An 18,371-nucleotide genomic window follows, 5' to 3' on the forward strand; every position below is an offset into this window, starting at 1 on the left:
AGCAATCACAAGGGTGATGCCAGTTTACATAGCAAGGCCAATGCTGCCCACAACTCCATGACATGGCAAGTTGCCAAGTGTTCATCAGAGAAGCCACCTCCAAAAAGGGGCGGCAACTTTGCCTTAGGGTTCTTCACAACAGGGACAATCAAGCTTTCCCCCCTTCATAGTGAGGAATGCCATTCACTACTGTGTGGTTACCTGCTCTTCTGGAGAAGATGTTGACGCCAGATGGACCCCCAGGTCCAGGTGGAGCAGTCTGAGGCGCTTTAGGAAACCCTGTTGGAGGTGGTGGTGGTGGCTTGCTCTGGAAGCAAACAACATTAACCTTTGAATGCAGGCATTTTTCCTTGTTGTTTTCCTTAGCCACTCCCTCAAGAATATAACTGACACATAGCCCTTGTAGTCTCGCTCAGTATTTCTCAACCTTTTCAGGCAGGCAACCCCTTATTTGAAATTAAACTTTTTCACAACCTCCTTACGTTGACGATAAGCCTAAAAAAATGTAATAGCAATGCTATGCCTACCATAATGTGTGCTTGTTTTGAGAGGCTGACAGAAAATTTGACCTTGAAGGGTACGGGTATGCAGGAGGGGATATTTTTGCTTTAGATGGTTATAAAATTTGAGGATTTGTGACATCTCCCCCTACTGCCTTTTGTGCCCCCTCTAAGGATCATGACTCTCTGGATGAGAAAAAGTGGTCTAAGTGGTATCAACTCCTACAGGCCATAGCCTACTTTCAGTTACACTGCTGTAAATCAGAGTAAGTCCCCTCAGGAAACGTCAGAGCTCTCACTGGGTCCATACTAGTAACTGAGGACATAAACGGACTCAGAAAACATATCACTCACTTTGATTTATGCAAATTGTTTACCAGTTGCAGCTGATGTCATACTAATGTTTTGATCCAAAGTAATCCAGCAAAGATGGCTCTTAAAAGCCACTACTTGGACAGTTAACCACTCAGGCAAGGGAAAACAGAAATTCCTCAGATTTTTTTACCTCCTCTTCTGGCTCATCTAAATTAACCCAGCGCTGTTTCTTTTCATCCCAAACAATCTGTAAAGAAAACACAGTTCAAGATTAAGAGTGCAAATAGGTCACACAGCTAGTAAGCAGCAAGTTATTTACAATATTAACTTTGAAAGCCATTTTCAGAATGGCATTTTGAAACTTTATGCATTAAGTTTTGTTTGGCCACAAGAAAAAAAATCCATAATCTGTGGACTAGAAAATAGTTTGAGCAAATTAATGTGTGTGATGTGTGCTGTGGTTTAGGGCCCTTACTGATTTGTTCTTATCATCTGGAAGGTGAGCTTCATTCTTTCCTTTTCCCATCAGCCAGCGAAGCCAATTTGCACCACTCTAAAAATAAATACAAGGCTTTTTAGTGTATTCTTCTAAGAATTTGCTGAAAGCAGATTTAAAAATCTAACTTCATACAATTCCATTTCAATTAGTCCTTCACATAAACTGTATTCCAAGACAGTTTAAATGATAATCAATAGAGAAAAATTAATAAGGCTTATATGGAAAGGAGAAAGATGCTAGGACTTGAAATTTGAAATCATGAATCTCAATGAGGCAGAGGGATACAAGAAGGCTGAGCCAGATGTAAGAAGCTGCAAAGGGGAAAGCTCTTCTCTGTTGAAACAGATGTATGGAAGGATAAGAGGTCAGTGTTAATTGAGCAGAAATGAGTGGGGAAGGGAGAGTTGGATAAATTCTGAGAGATTGGTTGAAGTCCATTGGGGAGGTTTGAAGTCAAAGAAGGCAATTTTGAACTGGCTCCTGAAGTGAATGAGAAGCCAGCTGTGATGTGGGTCACGCCTCAGTGCATGTACGAAAGCCAAGTAGCAGCATTCTGCACATGCTGGAGTCTGAGACTTGTGGTGAACGTGTAGTCTGAGGCTGCAGTAGTCAAGACAAAGTTCATTTGGCAATTCAGATGGGCAGCCTTTTATCTCCCATTTTAGCGCCATGATTTACTATAGTTGCCATTTAGGATTGCTACTTATAACTAGGTATACATTTCAATTTACCTTTCTTGGTGCTGACTCCTTCTTGATCTCTTTGTTGGTCTCTTTTCCTTCAGGAATGGATGGAGGCGAAGGAGAAGAGGGCTGCTTTGCTGCAGAGTTACATCTTTCTCGTCCTACAGAATGGGTGGAAGATTCCGAGGTGGTCCGAGATCTTCGCCCATAGCCCTGTATTACAAATATACAGGGGTTTTAAATCATCTTACTATAATCCTTCTAGGTTAATATTTTATTATGCTTAAGAAATTCCTTCTTTTGAAATGTCAGTAATAACGGAGATGCAAAGTCATTAGAAGTGGATGAAATGTAGATAGGAATGATAAAACAGTGAAAAACAGCCTGGTCATGGCATACCATATGTGCTGAAGACTGAGAGATGGATCTGGATCTTCGTCCTGGTGCCTGGTTAGATACAAAGCCAGCACACATGCTTAAAAAGCAAGTAACTAAACAAAACACACACAGTACAGTCCCTCCATTTCCAATTTTAATTACGTGATCCCCCAAAAAATGCAAGACGTTTGAGTTAGTTGTTCAAGCACATCTCTGCCCTCGGGTTTAGGTGCATGATGCAGAGGCAGAGAAAGCTGAAGTCTAACCATGCCTTCACAGTACTAAGGCCGATCTGTTAGAGATGTCAGCGCATCCCACTGAACACACTCATTAAACAGCTGTCACCACTGAGGTGCAACGGCTGCAAAAAAAATTTTTTAAAGGAGACAAAAATATTGCAATGAATGTTTGCTACATTGATTTTGAATTCTTTTTTTAAATCTTTATTTAGCAACTTTGGTATTAAGAATACCAGAGTTTAGATTTATACATTAATTAATACCTGGTTAACACCACTTCATCCATTGTCAGTAGCCTAATGTGTCCTTATTAACATTTTAAATCCAGCATGTCTGATTTTCTACTTCCATGAGTATTTTAAAATAGTCAGTTACAAATTTCTCTTGGAATTTTTTCTTCTCCTAGACTGGATTGCTGCTGAGAAGCACTTCATGTACTTAACATTTTAGTGTGCCACTGTATATTGAGTTCTGTATTTGCACAGTGCGATTTGGAGAATGCACTAGATATGTAGGATATAAAAATACCATATTTGCCATTTTGCCATAGAAATCCTCCTCTCTTTGTTCCTGGAAAGTCTTTTGAATTGGAGATTCCTGGGGAATTTTCTGCATTACTTGAAAAACAAGAATAGAATAAATTAGTAAATTTCAATGTTTTTCAATACAGATGTCTAAGCAGTTGCTCTAGAACTGTGATAAACTTTATCCAACTTCTCATTTGTTAGTGATTCTAGTGCTAGAGAACCTAATGCTTTAAAGAATTAACATTAAATTTCAGGGCTTGTATGAACTGCATTTGATATCTTAAAAAAAAAGTTTGTTAGTGTGTATTTAGTTTTCTAAAAAGGAGGGTCAGGACTGGCTAGATGAGGCATGCCTGAGGACGGTGCTGTGCAAGATTTTTTTGCACCACTGCCTGTCTACTTCAGCCTTCACATTCAGCATCTCCTACTATTTAAATTCTAGGATTCTCACAGATCTAAAAATTCACCTCCTGTTTGAAGTGAGAACTTCCTGCATTTCCTATTACAAGCATTTCCAACAGAAACTGCCCATATGACTACATTAGGTAGTGGTTTTGTGACAGACAAGTGTCCAGAAGGGAACAGGCTGTGACTCACTCACACTGGATTTAGATCATGACTTTAAGTCAAGCCTGATATGCAAGGCCAGTACTAAACTCTTCTCAGTGAGATTCCTCATATTTTAAGTTTTCACTCTACACAGTTATCCAAGACTTAAGTCACCATTTTAATTATTGAAACAAGTTACTGGGCACTTAATCTCCAAAAAGACTTCAGTGCCTTTAAGGGCAGGAAAGACATTTATTGAAAGCACAAACCTGTTTCCTGGTTTAACCTCGCTTCTGGCTGTGGTTCTGCTGCTTGAGGAGGTGGTCCTCCTGCGGGCACTGTAGATCCTAGGTACAGTGAAGATTGTTCAGTTCCATATTGATTTGGAAAACCTGGTGGTGCAAAGCCAGAGCCTGGCCCAATCGAGGGAGGGGCCATAGGATAGAAAGGAACACTACCACCAGTTTCTTGCTGAGTAGGAGAAACCGCAGTAGATCCCTCAAGAATAGTCTGAGGTGCTGCAGAACAAAATGTAAGAAAATTACTTGTAACAAAAGAGACAAGTTTCAGATACTGTCTCCTATTTCTGCCCCCACTACAAATGAGACATGAGCACTATGCCTTTATGGGCTTCTGTATGAACAACTGTACAATCTTTAACACCTGTTAATGTGCAACTGAAAGTACTAACTGGCAATTACGTAAGGAAATGTTATTTTTACTTCTAATGCTGCATAAATCAATCTCAAAAAGTCAATTTATACTAAAATGATAGAAATGAAATCCCATTAGTTTTACTTTTAAATTATTTCTCTATTTGAGTCCACTGTATTGGTTCTTCCTCCTGACAAACATACGGAGAACAATGTGACATACTAACCTGAAGGCATTAGCTGCACACCTTGCATGGGCTGCACCATATTAGGTAACAAGGATGCCAACAATGGGTTTTCAGTAGCAGGGCCCATTTCCTGTCCAGGTCCTGTTCCATCACATTGACTGATATGGTCTAATTCAGAGCTTGGCGTGCTACACGCATACTGCTGAGGGGTGGATCTATCTGCATTGTAAGCTATTGTACCATCCTGTAGTGAGGAGAAAACAAAAGTGTATTAATCACCATCAGATGTTAAAATCATAACCCAGGAAGCACATATCAAGGAAAGTAGTGTAACTAAAAAAAGATCATTTGTTAGTTCCTCGAAGGTGAGGAAAGAAACACTTTCCAACTAGATTTTCCATTCATCACTTTCTCCTGGTCAAAAATAAGTAACGGCTCAAGTTCAGCCTAAAAAAGCTTTTTAAAAGAAACCAAACCACACACAAGCTTTTGCAAAAGCAAAGGCAAGTAGAAAAGTTTCCATCCGTTTTTATAAATAAAAATTCTAATGGAATCAGTTTTTTTAAACCAACATATCTCCCTCCTGCAGTATTTGCAAATTAGTTACTACAATCGATATTTACATGCTCACCTTTCTTCTGACAACTGGATCTCTGCTTGCTCCTATGGTGTATTAAAACCTTGGAGCTTTATAATTCTCCTTGTACAAGAATCTACGCGCACACACCCCACACACACCCCTTACACATCACTTTTTGACTATTTTGTATTGAAATCTTAGCAGGGAAAACCTTTAATTTTGGAAAGCAGATTTTATACCTTGATCTGGCCATCCAGGTTCCGAAGTCGTACTAACCACGAAGGTTCAATAAATAATTCCTGCTCTGGTTTCTCTTTAATCTGTGGGTCGAACAGGCGCAACTGAGAGGATATCTATCAAAGGAAGCATTATAAAAATAAAGAAAATTGGTAAAGAGGTCAATAAAACACAAATTTTAGAGATTTTTAAGCTATCATTCATGAACCAATATGTATCAAGCCATGAGTACTTAATTCTGAAGTGTACTAATCACTATAGTACCTGAATAAGTTGGTTGATAAGCACAGATGAATAATAATAGGGATTTTTAAGAACAGTTTTGGAAATCACTTCACAGTAATGAAATGCTTGTGCAGCAAGTCCCATCTCAGCCAGTCGGCAAGCATAGATGAATTTGAAAACCTGTAGAATGCAAGCAGGTGAAGTTATATTGCATGCCCACATCATTTCTAAAGGTAGTGCAGGGCAGTTTGTTACTCCAGCCACAAACTGAAGTACCCTATCATCACATGTATTCTACATTTAAAAATGAATACTAGTCAAAAAGCTTTCCAAGTGTTCCTCCACCCAAGTTCTACAAGGGGGGGCTCGGATTGCATACAACAGATACAAACAAATCCTGCTAGATTTCTTCTTTGAATTTTAAATTCAGTCACTACCTATAACTTAGGTTCTGGAAGTCTGGAATTCACAATATTTGCTCTTGGGAAAAATCAGATTTAGTGGTTAGCATCAGGAAAATCCTAGAACTATACAGTGCAATGATCCAGTCAAATTTAGAACTAAATCTTTAAAAAAAAAAAAAAATCTACATTTATTTGGATGCCAAACAGGGAAAAAAAAAGATCCAAAATGATGATGTACATGATTTTTTAATCACTCCTGAGTTTGCTTACACTGGAAAATTACCTTGTATTATTTTCATCATCAGGAGTCTTTTGTGAGCAAGTTTGTGTGAGAGAGAGACACACACACAAGGCCCTTTAAATACTTGAGAGAGTACATAATGAAACTGAACACCATACCATTCATAAAAATGATAAAGAGCACCTCATACAAAACCTGTGATACATTAAATAACAGAGCCGCTCCTAACCTGGAAATTGGGTAAACAGCAGGGCTGGCTTCCCAGTGACTGTGCATATTCATAGGCTTCTGTTCTTTGAATGGCTTCATTGGTGGCAAACTTTAAAAATGGCAAGCTGAGAGAAAAGTGGAAAAATAGATTAACTTTGAGATATTACTTCTAATTTAGATGTATGTAGTGTTACTAGCATAGCATTGAGTACAAAGCATCAGATCAAGAAACCTCCATGCTTCAAAAATAAGCAGGGAGGTCCTAAACAACTTTGGTTAAATACTTATATATTGTGCAGTGTTAGAATCTCAAACCATTAGCTTCTATTTTCATCTTTTAATCTAAATAGCAAAATTTTACAAAAACATACTTAAGCAATTTAAATTCCATACCTGTGATTTGATCCAATTAGGACGAGCTTTGTTGTTTTCTTTGTATAAACTCCAAACCCAATCTGGGCCATCAGGTAGCAAAAATGAGCACCATCTAAAAGCCCTTTAGAAGCTGAAACAAACAAAGCACAACAGATCACTCAGGAAACTCTCTCAAGGGTACATAACTAATTCAGAGTACCTTGAATTTTTTTGGCTCTTTGTAATTTAAATGTATCCTCTCAAAACAAAAATCCACAGAACTAAAAAGGTTTGGTTTCATCATTCAAGTAGCAATTGTTACTACTGAATTGTTTTCATAAAACAGACCCAGCGATTTAAGTTTAAGAAAACCTTTCATTTGTTCACAGCCCTCATCCATTCCATTGCTCAAAATAACCAACCCTGCTGTTTACCCACTCTGTTCTCCATAGATTCAAATTCCAATTAGTTACCAAGAGTATCTCCCATGGTGGTAATAGTCCTCGATTCCACATCCATGTTATTGGTCAAGTTTGATAGTACCATAGCAAGATGAGGCCTCCAGTCTCCCCATTTCTCATCTCCACAGCACTAGAATTAGAACAGATACCCATCAAACATGGAATGGAAGGGTGTATGGATTAGAATTACAACCTGAGTAAGGGCTAGAATAATTTTGCATTCTAGATAATTTATATAAGAACATAAGAATCGCCATACTACTGGCCCATCTAGCTCACTATCCTGTCTTCCGACGAAAACAGCGAGAGTCCTGTAGCACTTTAAAGACTAACAAATTTAATTTCTGCAGGCATAAGCTTTCGTGGGCTTGGGTTACATAGCCCACAAAAGCTTATACCTGCAGAAATTAAATTTGTTAGTCTTTAAAGTGCTACAGGATTCTCGTTGTTTTTGCTATATACAGACTAACACGGCTACCCCTCTGGAACTGTCTTCTGACAGTGGCCGGTACCAGATGCTTCAGAGGAAATGAACAGAACAAGTGAGTTATCGAGTGATCCATTCCCTGTCGTCCAGTTCCAGCATCTGGCAGTCAGAGGTTTAGGGACACCCAAAGCGTAGGACTGCATCTGACCATCTTGGCTAATAGCCATTGATGGACCTATCTTCCATGAACTTATCTCATTCCTTTTGGAACCCAGTTATATGTAAAAAGCAGACTGCTGGGTGTGCTGTAAGAGGTAATTCGCAACAGAACACATACAAGTCTTAATTGAAACTTATTCTTAAAACTCACTGTGGATGCTGCTGGCATTCTTCCAGACATGAGCTGGTAAACAGTTTGCAGAGGATCGTTAATTGGGAGACTGTTGGCAAATCTACATGTACATTATGTAAAAACAAAAATAAAAATAATTGTAGGTAAGCAGTTAACATGGCTAACTTTTTTAACATTTAGTTTAGCTTTGAGAAAGGAGAACATTTTCAAAGCATCACAGTGAAATAAGTGTAATTGGCCTGTGGATCACCTTTAAAACAGTTACTGGCTAACCTATTGGAACTGCAGTACTGCCATATGCAAATACAAGCCTCTGAATAACCTCAAGAGTTGGGCTCCCAGTGCCAGCAGAAAGTAGGTGTAACATTGTTTCAGAAGCTGTGGTAAGAAGGAGAAAGTGCTCTTATCTACAGACTGCCCTTGCTGGAAGATGCTGGCTTCTCTCCGAAACAGGAAGAGCAGAGGCATAACATTACATGGGTATTAAAAGTCCCAAAAGTAAATGGGGAAATAGCCACCCAAAACTATGAAGGGAACACAAGCATACATAGTGTATTTAATCCCTGTAGTGTGAAAATGTTAGCTCTTGAAATGTGAACTGCAGTTAATTCATACACTATTCCCCCTCCCCATTTTCATTAATGTTCTGTAGTTTGTATTGCATAATTCTATCAAAGCTAGGCCAATTTGTCAGCCACCCAGTAAGTCAGTTATGGCATGCTTTAAGATCCACTGAGGCAATCATTACAGTGAAGGTGGTGGCAGAGTAGTTCTTACCAACCGTTGTAGCAGTCACTGAAATTCTGTGAAGTCTAACTTTAAAGGCTAAAGTCCCTGAAACCAAAGCTGCAACATGACTGAAGTCAACACACAGAGAATATATCTAAAGCAGGATCCCTGCATAAGCACAGGCACATATCATACTTGTGGCCTCAAGACTTCTGAGCCATAGGACTTTACCTCATTAACGAGAAATAAATGGCTAGTCCACATTATAAGCATATTCTAATCATCATCATCATCAAGCACATCATTACCTGGTCATGACTCTCGCATGTGTTCTGCTATCCATTTTACTGGCAAGTAGCAGAGCATGACCCCATAATCCATGCTTCATGGCAGACTCCAAAGCATCCTGTTAATGTAAAACACATATGAAAAGTAAATTAGTTTATTGGGGAATGAGTTTAATACACCACTCAGGACAAAGTATTAATGATTTCTAGTGCAGGTATTTTATGACTATGAATTGAAAATGGTCATTAAGTTACATGCTAGTGTGTTACAGTATAATTTGGTTTTCAATTGTGAATTCTTTAAGGCAGGAAATCTGGCTCTTTACTGTAGAGCAACAGTTCCCAAACTGGGGTGCAGGACCCCCTTGGGTGGGCCGCCAAACATTAGGGGGTCTGTCAGGCTTCAAGTAATATTGAGGTCATTTAGCCCCCCGAACCCCACAGGCACAGCAGCCTCAAGCCCTGTGCCTGCCAGAGCAAAGGAACAGCGCACACACACCCCACCTCCCCCGAGGGAGCCGCAGCCCTGAGCTCCGCATCGGCCGGAGTGGAAAAGCAGGCCCCTCCAGCCCCAAGCAGGCCAGGCGCCCAACTGGAGTGAAGCAGCCCCAGCCAGCCCCCCAGCGCTCGCTGCCTCCATTTCCCTCAGTTCATGAGGGATGGGAAGAAGTAGGGCCACACGCAGCGTGGGCAGCTGCACCAGGGAAGGCTTATAGTTTCTTACTCAGGTAAAAGTGATTTATTATTATTAATGTAATGTAATGGTATTATCATTATATGTGTTTTTTTATGGCCGGGTCAGGGGGGTAGGATGGGGGAGGGGGGGTTACCTAATGTTAACTAGTAAGGCTTTCACACAAATAGGTTGGGAACCACTGTTGTAGAGTGCCAAGGATATCAATGGTACTATAAACATTACACATTAAAATATCAAGTAATAAAATGAAAGCTACAGAAATATTAAATTATATGCAAGCCACTAAGGTGTTAAAGATATGTGGATTTTGGAACAACAAATCAAAGTAAAAAAACCAAACTCAACTAGAACTTTGAGTAACAATGTAACCATTTACCTTCTTACGACCATAAAGCAGAAGCTCCCTGAATCTCTCCGTCTCTCTTTCCAGACTGTCAATTGTGGTTATAAGTCTATCTGTGAGAAATGAGAGTTGAGCTTCACCAGACTCCTCTTCTACTTGCTCCAAAGCCTCATTAGTGAAGTCAATCAAGTTTGCTTCATTGGGCGATTTCCCAGGAAGCCAAACTGTTTTATGATCTCGTAACAAAAGCTCCGCAATGTCGGTTCCCACTACAGTCTATAAATGAAACAAATTAAATCACTGAAATAATTTGACTGAAACACTAATGTTTTACAGCTCAAACACTTGAAGTCTAAAAAGTTAATTAATACAAATGATGCGGTGGGTTGGATAAAAGGAGATAAGATTGGACTGGCCAACTCGGGTGTCCCAGCAGGACTATACAGATAAAGACTCATTGTCCTCATTTTATCTGGAACTTCTAAGGAGCAAGATTAAGGAGGAATACCTGCCTTTTAAGTGGTCTGACTTGCACTCCTGGCCCAGTATGAACACTTCAGGTACTCTTGCTACCTTCACATAAATGGACCTGCTATATCTCAAGATTCTTATCTCAAACCTAAAGATAAAGGCTCTGAAAACTGACCTTCAGGGCATCAATAGAAAATTTACAAAAATGTAAGAAATAAGACATACCCCATTCTGTCTGCACAACAATACAATAAAATCCCAAAGCAGGCTCGCAGATTCTTTGTCAATTAGATTTTCATTCTGAAAGCACTGTGTGGCTTTGTTTTGTGCAAAATTAATGACATCCACTTTATGGGTATCATCTCTGGAAGAGGAAGAAAAGTATGCAAGGAAACAAAGAACAATTATGAAGTATCAGACATCATCACTACCATAATAAGTAGTATATAGAACAGAGCAAAGTCAAACTCCAGTAATATTTAGGCTTGTGGAATGCAGATAAGTGATATCGGACCAAAGCAGTTTAAATCTATTATTTGTGGCCATGCAAAATTACAAGGAAAAATTAAGCTTGAGAACACTTAAAAACAGCTTATCAAATCCATAAAGCATACTTAGCAAGAGGGCCTGGAAAGGCTCTCATCTCCTCTTGTTCTGGCATATGTTGCAACATAGTCTAAAAAAATACAAAGCATGAAAGCATGATGAAAAGCTTTTACATCATCTATAAATTCTACTATTTATAATTCATTCCATACCCAACAGTATATAAAAAATAAGCTAGACGTAACCTCTGGTGTCCCTAGTCCATCACTCCTAGACAGTATAGAGGTGTTCCCTATAGTATATTTGTTAGAGCCCTATCCAATCCAGTTTAAATGTCTTAATTACTTCCCAGGAGAAATTATTCCACAACGTAAGATCTCATGGGAAGTTTTACATGATATTAAGCCTACATTTTCCTTTTCATATCTCCTTGTGACATTCTAAATAATCCTCTGTCTCCTTGCTGTATACACTATTCAAATACTTGTAGATAATTATTTCCCTCTTGGTCACATTTTAACCACATGCATTCTACTTTCCCCATACATCAGATCCTGCAATTCACTTATTACTCTTCTCTGAATTCTCTCCAATCTGTCCACGTCTTTCTGGTGACCAAAAAATTTGTATTCCTTTGGCCCACTGTAGAGTCACAAGACAAGGAAATATACACAGAAAACTTAACCACCTTTCAATATGGGTACTTCCACACAGCAAATGGCAGTGAGTTTCCAAGTCTGGGTCAACTGACTCATGCTTGAGCTACCGCACTAAAAATAGCTGCGTAGACAGTGTGGCTCGGGCTCAGAAGCCTAAGGAGGAGGTGGACTTCACAATGTTTACCCAGCTATTTTTAGCGTAGCTGTGCAAGCCCTGTAGGCCTGAATCTGATATCCCAGGCATTGCCACAAGCAGTGTAGCCATCCACTAAGATAGCAAACCACTTCCCTATCCTGCAGAGGAAGGGACAAATGCTCATGTCTCAATCAATGGCTGTGCACACAAAACATGAACAAACAAAACATCAAGACCCCAACCTTCCTAAGACTTGGAAATCCATTTTTAATTAAGGAAATGCCACAGTGAGAAAAGGAGATACATACTCTACACTGCTTGCAGAAAAACATCAAAAGTGAAAACAAGGAAATAAACAGAAGCAAAGACTCAGTGTTTGTTTCTCAATATACTAATGCACATCCAGCAGAAAGGCACTTCAATTGTGTTATGAATGGCTATTTTCCTTTTTAAAAAACCCCAAGATTTTATAAACATAAGACATCTGTATTCCTTCTGTACTGTTGCTTTACCTCCATGCTGTGTATCTCAACCAAAGCCGGCTGTCCTTCTGAAGGCAGGTTTGGGAGCACTTTTGTTAGATGGCCCCCAGGACCAAACCTTGCACAGACATGAGGCACTACAAATTTTTCAGGAGTCGAGGGTCTTGATGGGACTACAATGGAGAGAAAAATCAAAATAAAATGATTACCTTGCAGCAACTTAATTATTAGTTAATCTTTTATTTAGTCTGCTATATAATCATCACAATCAAAGTAGACATGAAACAAACCAGCTATCGAAGTTTACTTATCAATCCCCAGTATATTTCTGTGCATTTCTATGTTTTAGAGGACTTCTAATAAATATTTTCTTACAGAACTGCATGATATGAAAAACCTCTCTTCTTAGAAACACTGCTGTTTAACTACAAGAAGTAAGGTTCATAGAAAAATCAAAGATTATATAAAGTAATTGTTTCTAAGTTATGTTTATTTTAAAGATTCTCCATGAAGCAAGAGAAGATCTAATTCAAATCATGCTTGGGACGACAAGAGAGTTTCACAGCATCCTATTAGTATGCACACAATTCTACAGCAAACACCACAAATGCAAATAAATGTGCAGTACTTAATACATAACCAGTAGCAATTAATATATAGCCATAAAATAGTGGAAACTGTTCAGTGAAAACCCAGGAAGGAACAAGCAAGGGACAATCCTCACACTGAGCAAAACTTTACGTAGGTATAGCTCATATCAATGACTCTACAAATACCAGGAACATTATATTCTTCTGTTATCAGTCTAGCATCTATTATGAACGTAGGTGTCTTTGCTGCCAATGTTTGTAAAGCATTTTAAAGTTGAATGAAAGGCACAAAAGCAAAGAATTGTTAACTATCCTCTCAACCCAACCTTCCCCCACATTTCTACAAATACCTTGTTCTACAGATGACCATTCAGTTTCAGCTGAGTAGCCATACTCTGTAAAAGGCTGTTGACCATCAAAGTTAGCAGGATATCCTCTGTATGGATAATCTGTGTGATGTGAGACTGGCTGGGTGGTTGTTTCATAGGCATTAGCTGTCAGCTCATGGTTGCTTCTATAAAGCTGGCTCTGAATAGAACAGAATAGTAAGTGTTGCATTAAAGACAATCGCAGGAGCGGAAGGAATCCCATGGGCGGAACAATAAGGCAGACAGGACTGAGGAGTTCTTTGGCCTTGTCATCTCCCATTTAGCAGCCATATGGGTTCCTTACAACTATTTTAATATTGTAAGTTGGAAAGACTTTCATAGGGTTTATGAAAGCTGCATGGTGAGTCACATGATATAAAGAACATGAGCTAGAATACTTTATGTCTGTTTTAATGCTCTATTTCCCTCGGTTCCCCTCCAACAATCCGATCTGCTCACCTCAGTCTGCATTTGTGGGTTTCCTTCTCTCTGCACAAACTCTTCCCCGCCTTTATAAAATGAGTATGTGCGCGTGTGTTATGCTCAAATAAAAATTCATAGAACAATTTGCTGCATCTACACCTCAGCCATGATCAGAGTGACCCCACCACCTTTACTTCTTAGCACCTCTCCTGACTTGATGGAGTAGGGGGTACTTGGTATAAATGTCTGGATGACTTCCAATTCTTCATGTCCAATATCAATTGGACATTTGGGTCCCAAATGAGTGACTAAATTTAAGACTACATCTGGACTGCTGGAAGGTTTATATATGAGACTACAGATAATGCAAATTCTACTAACAGTATACAATGAGAACCATCTCCCAGTTCAAATGTTTCATGGAATTACCTGTGCATTTGTACTTAAAAGTAGACGAGTAATCGATTTTTAAAAAGCTTATAGTAGAAGCCTGTTCTATATATCAATTCAACGGCCTTGTCTCTTTAAATGTATTCCAAGTTTCACCCCAGCATTATTTTTTATTCTTGTGCTGATAGGAGGAACAGGACATATAGAAGTAGAAACATGGACACATTCTCAACTACAATAAAATGTACCAGTTCTCCCATGCCCAGTGAATTGTAGGATCAAGTCCTTAGATCATAAGCTTGCCAAAGGAGACATAATTTCTTCCTATATGCTTATGTAACATAAAGCACAACTTGAACCCCAGTCCTGATCAGACTCTCAGAACTACCACATAGATATTTTAAAATCAAGAACACACAGTGGCACAATGTTTGGTCTCTAGTTGCTGAATATGGACTTTCAAAACATGCCTCTGGTACCCAAGCTAAGAACAGAAATAATCATGACTTTTGTACGTTTATGATTTTCTGCTAGCATCTAGAGATTTGGTCCAAGAAAGTGTCAGCTAACCCCACTCCCAGCATTAAGCGGGTTACCAGAACAAAGCCCAACTCCTGACATGCTCATATGAAACTCACTTGCTGAGAGTGAGAACTGAAGCTGCTCTTACGGCTATGAACGCTGTGGGAACTATGGAGGCTATGGGCAGAATGTTCACTGTGGACACTGCGTCTGTCAAATTCATCACCATAAGAGTCTCTGTGAGGTTCAGTTTCATCATCAAAACTTCCAGCAAAGCGAGGATCATATCGCCAGTGCTCTTCATATCGGTCTTGTCTAAAAAGCAATGAAATATGAAAATAAAGGTAAGAGTCTGTATCCTGGGAAGAACTCAGTTCAGTGGATATTTGTTTCCATTAACCAGAAAATACGGTTTAAACAAACCATGTCACAAATTAGTCCACAGATTTATTTAGATGTTGTAAAGTAGACAATCCAAAAGCTGATTTAATAGAAATATCTTCAAGGTTATTTTTTCCTTGCAAATATTTTTTTGCTGTGATTTAAACCCAGTTTTGCAGCATGTACATGAGAACCAGAAAGTGAAACTGACTAATCTTGTGCTCACTGTCCAAAAGGAATTGCGAAAAGTAAACAAATGATGAAAAGAGTTTTAATTTTTTGTAATCCTGTTAGTAACAAAAGTAAGAAAATCAGTTTTTAAAAAGACATGATTTGCCCCTGGCAGTATCCCTTTCAACTTGTAATATTAGTTAGAGACTAACTGTGAAAATCTAGACTATTCAAAATTAAGACCAACATACAACTCTGAATCCATTCTAACACACAAAACTTCAAGCAGAACATTTACCTACTTTGGTTTTTGTTTAGACTCTGTACTAAGTCATTTAAAAAACTAGTTACAAAACAAGTTCTATTTTTTCTAAAATCTTTCTCCCAAAACTAGTTTATCCAATGTACCTCAATTTCCATAATAATTCTCCACACCATAAAGAAAACATGCAAACTGGTAAAGTACACTTTAAAAAAAATTCCTGTTTTATATCTCAAACATTTTAATAGTCTGTCATGTGATAGATTTGCCTGCCTATAGTAAGTCACTTTCCTTCTAAATGAATTTTAAAAATGCTGTCCAGAACCTTTACAGAATAACTTGAAATTTTGAAGCCTTCTGGGCAATCAAAAGTTTCAGTAAATTATACTAACGAGCCAGCTCTCAAAGCCTGCAAATAAAGAGCATGGATTACAAACCTGTTTTCATATGGATATGCCTCTCTCTTTTGGTATAGATTGTGTTCAGCGTCATACCAGTACCTCTGATCATAACTTCTGGGATCTCCGTATCTGGAATCATATGCTGGTGGATAACGTTCCCAGGAATTTGGATCTTTAAAGAAAACAATTGGTTTAATTTAAAATCTTTGCCCAGTCAGCTGCTCACAGAACTCCTCTATTTGTTGCCTCCTGAAATGCATACACCTATGTTCTGTTAACATCTGAGATAACTACAGTACAAATCCAAATAAATAAAAAAGCTTTCAAAACCAAAGACTAATTTTTAGTATAAATATGTTTACTCATACTTTTTGCCATAACCAGATGAGATAAAAATAAAAGTTATAGACTGAACTGTTGAACTGTAAGCAAAAAGGCTGTATATCAATTTCATGTCCCTGTGATAATTTTGGTTACACCCCAGTGTAGTTATCAGATTACTGTTATGTACCCTATTTGGATATTATATTGTACTCTTTCAAAGGGATGGTCTCTGCAATCTAATAGAACTTTTCATCTAATTACTATGAGGTTTAGTTATGATATTACAATAAATCTATTTTGAGAACATATGGGATCCCTCAATGTAATATCCTGGAGTTTGGCGGAGAGGTCGTCTTGGAGGAGGAGAAGGGATTGCCTCTAGAATCCCCTACTCTCTTTGGTCTGACAGAATTCAAGTACTGATCTCAAACACACTGTTGCTCCATACATGACTGTGAAACATATTATTTGTATAGAGTGCTACATTCTGAGCATGAGTCAATTTATGTTCTGATAACTACTTTTCCATTGATTAAGAATTTGTCTATAGCACGTGTGTTCAGGCACAGTGATACATGTTGTACCCGATAGCAAGCAATTCCATACATGTTCCAAAGAATAATTTTACCATGATAAATGAAAGCAAAAGAAAAGTTTGACCATTTTCCTCATTACCAAATAGGGAATCAAAACAATTAAATTCAACTTTATTCTCTGCTTTTTCCTCCTACTAAACCAAGGAAACGGAGAGGACAGCAGAGCATTAAGGACAAGTGCAATGCAGAAAATCAACTTTCAATAAACAAAAAACTTTGTTCTCATTAGCTGTGTGAAATATGCCATATCAGTACTCCAGTGAAAGACCACAAATTTAGTTTTATAACAGTTCTCTGGTGCTAATTTTAACACAGTGCCCATAAGTGTTTTTTCTGAACCAACTACTCAGAAAAATTCAGAATGTATTGTCCAACTGTACCTCCATAATTATATGGGTTTGCATAGTAGTCTGCATAGTAATCACTCCAACCACTTTTTGTATTATAATAATCTTCAGTATATCCCTGTCTGAAAGAGGAAAAAAAATACAGAAGATAAAACACCATGATTAAAAAAAGCATAGTGACTATTCTTAAAGTTGATAGAAGATATGCACAGCTGATGTCCTAGTGAGTGTAACTAACAACAGAATATCTAGTGTTCTAGTTTTTAAATAACTGCAGCTACAGGAAGTGGAAGATTCCAGGAACTAGAGTCTAAATACCAGAACATCACTAATTCAAACCATTCCATGCCATCAGTGACTGAAAGTTGTTACCATATGATACTTTAGTGGCCTGTGAACTGATCTGGTGATCAGTCTGGTTACTTATGGACAATTAAACGCATCACAAAAGCCACTATACAACTGGCATTCTTACTGGCTTCTCTACTGAGGCTGCCAGTAGCTAACTAGGTATTAAGATAACTATTTTCCGCTCTAGAGCTGTTCCCTGTAGGTTGGGATTAGGCATACTGCCAGGGCAGTATAGTGAAGCTGTGACTGCTGTGCTTGGTTTGTGAGTAAATAGAGGTTTCAGTTTCCAGGGCTGTCATTCTGACAGCTTTCACCAACACTAATGCATTTCAAAGAGGAAACAAAATCAAAATGCATTACAAAGTTATTCTTATCTTTCCTTCGCACTTTCTTTGGCTGTCTTACTAACAAAGTACCTGAGAACTGTACCATTATTTTGCTCTTTTTGAAGCCAATGCTTGTGCTGGTCTGCAGGCTGGCATGCAGATAGAACACTGATATTGCTAAAAACTATCACTGCCATCAGAGGGGCACAGCACACAATCCTTGCAATTTGCTTCCGCTCAGTGCCTAGTCTGACTTTGGACCCCAGCTTTCAGTTCACATGGCAACATAATGAGCATTGGCACATTCTTATTTATTGCTTCAGTGAAAAGAGGAAATAGGCATAGTATCTCAATGCTGTTATATGGCACAGGGAATGAATCACTATACAAGCAGCTCAGTGCATTTTCTAGAGTACTGTGTACCTAAACCAGTCAGGACACAGTGGTTCTACACTATGGAAGACTAGTTTTCTTGGGGACTAGGTAAAGAGCTAAACAGTATGAAAAATTCAGCCCTATGCACAATCCAAGTAGAGTTTCTCTAGAC

The 18,371-nt window shown here is 38.5% G+C and overlaps 1 protein-coding gene across 1 annotated transcript in view; it reads right to left on the reverse strand.

Annotated features, from left to right (window-relative positions):
- SEC16A (SEC16 homolog A, endoplasmic reticulum export factor) overlaps window positions 1-18,371 on the reverse strand; it is a gene marked incomplete at its 5' end in the record, with an annotated part of 32,117 nt that overhangs the window by 11,072 nt on the left and 2,674 nt on the right. Inside the window, 23 exons of the mRNA XM_067542191.1 lie at window positions 202-307; window positions 1,006-1,062; window positions 1,291-1,368; window positions 2,046-2,210; window positions 2,397-2,444; window positions 3,143-3,231; window positions 3,960-4,208; window positions 4,571-4,775; window positions 5,351-5,464; window positions 5,613-5,753; window positions 6,448-6,553; window positions 6,822-6,933; window positions 7,256-7,373; window positions 8,041-8,122; window positions 9,060-9,157; window positions 10,112-10,354; window positions 10,775-10,913; window positions 11,164-11,225; window positions 12,403-12,545; window positions 13,313-13,490; window positions 14,782-14,980; window positions 15,917-16,052; window positions 17,181-17,269. Of these exons, the coding sequence (XP_067398292.1) occupies window positions 202-307; window positions 1,006-1,062; window positions 1,291-1,368; window positions 2,046-2,210; window positions 2,397-2,444; window positions 3,143-3,231; window positions 3,960-4,208; window positions 4,571-4,775; window positions 5,351-5,464; window positions 5,613-5,753; window positions 6,448-6,553; window positions 6,822-6,933; window positions 7,256-7,373; window positions 8,041-8,122; window positions 9,060-9,157; window positions 10,112-10,354; window positions 10,775-10,913; window positions 11,164-11,225; window positions 12,403-12,545; window positions 13,313-13,490; window positions 14,782-14,980; window positions 15,917-16,052; window positions 17,181-17,269 (2,957 nt within the window). The remainder of the gene's footprint in view (window positions 1-201; window positions 308-1,005; window positions 1,063-1,290; window positions 1,369-2,045; window positions 2,211-2,396; window positions 2,445-3,142; window positions 3,232-3,959; window positions 4,209-4,570; window positions 4,776-5,350; window positions 5,465-5,612; window positions 5,754-6,447; window positions 6,554-6,821; window positions 6,934-7,255; window positions 7,374-8,040; window positions 8,123-9,059; window positions 9,158-10,111; window positions 10,355-10,774; window positions 10,914-11,163; window positions 11,226-12,402; window positions 12,546-13,312; window positions 13,491-14,781; window positions 14,981-15,916; window positions 16,053-17,180; window positions 17,270-18,371) is intronic.

This window comes from Emydura macquarii, unplaced genomic scaffold (assembly GCF_026122565.2).
Source record: "Emydura macquarii macquarii isolate MOO-44397 ecotype Brisbane River unplaced genomic scaffold, CSIRO-AGI_Emac_v2 contig_691, whole genome shotgun sequence".
Classification (NCBI taxonomy): domain Eukaryota; kingdom Metazoa; phylum Chordata; order Testudines; family Chelidae; genus Emydura; species Emydura macquarii.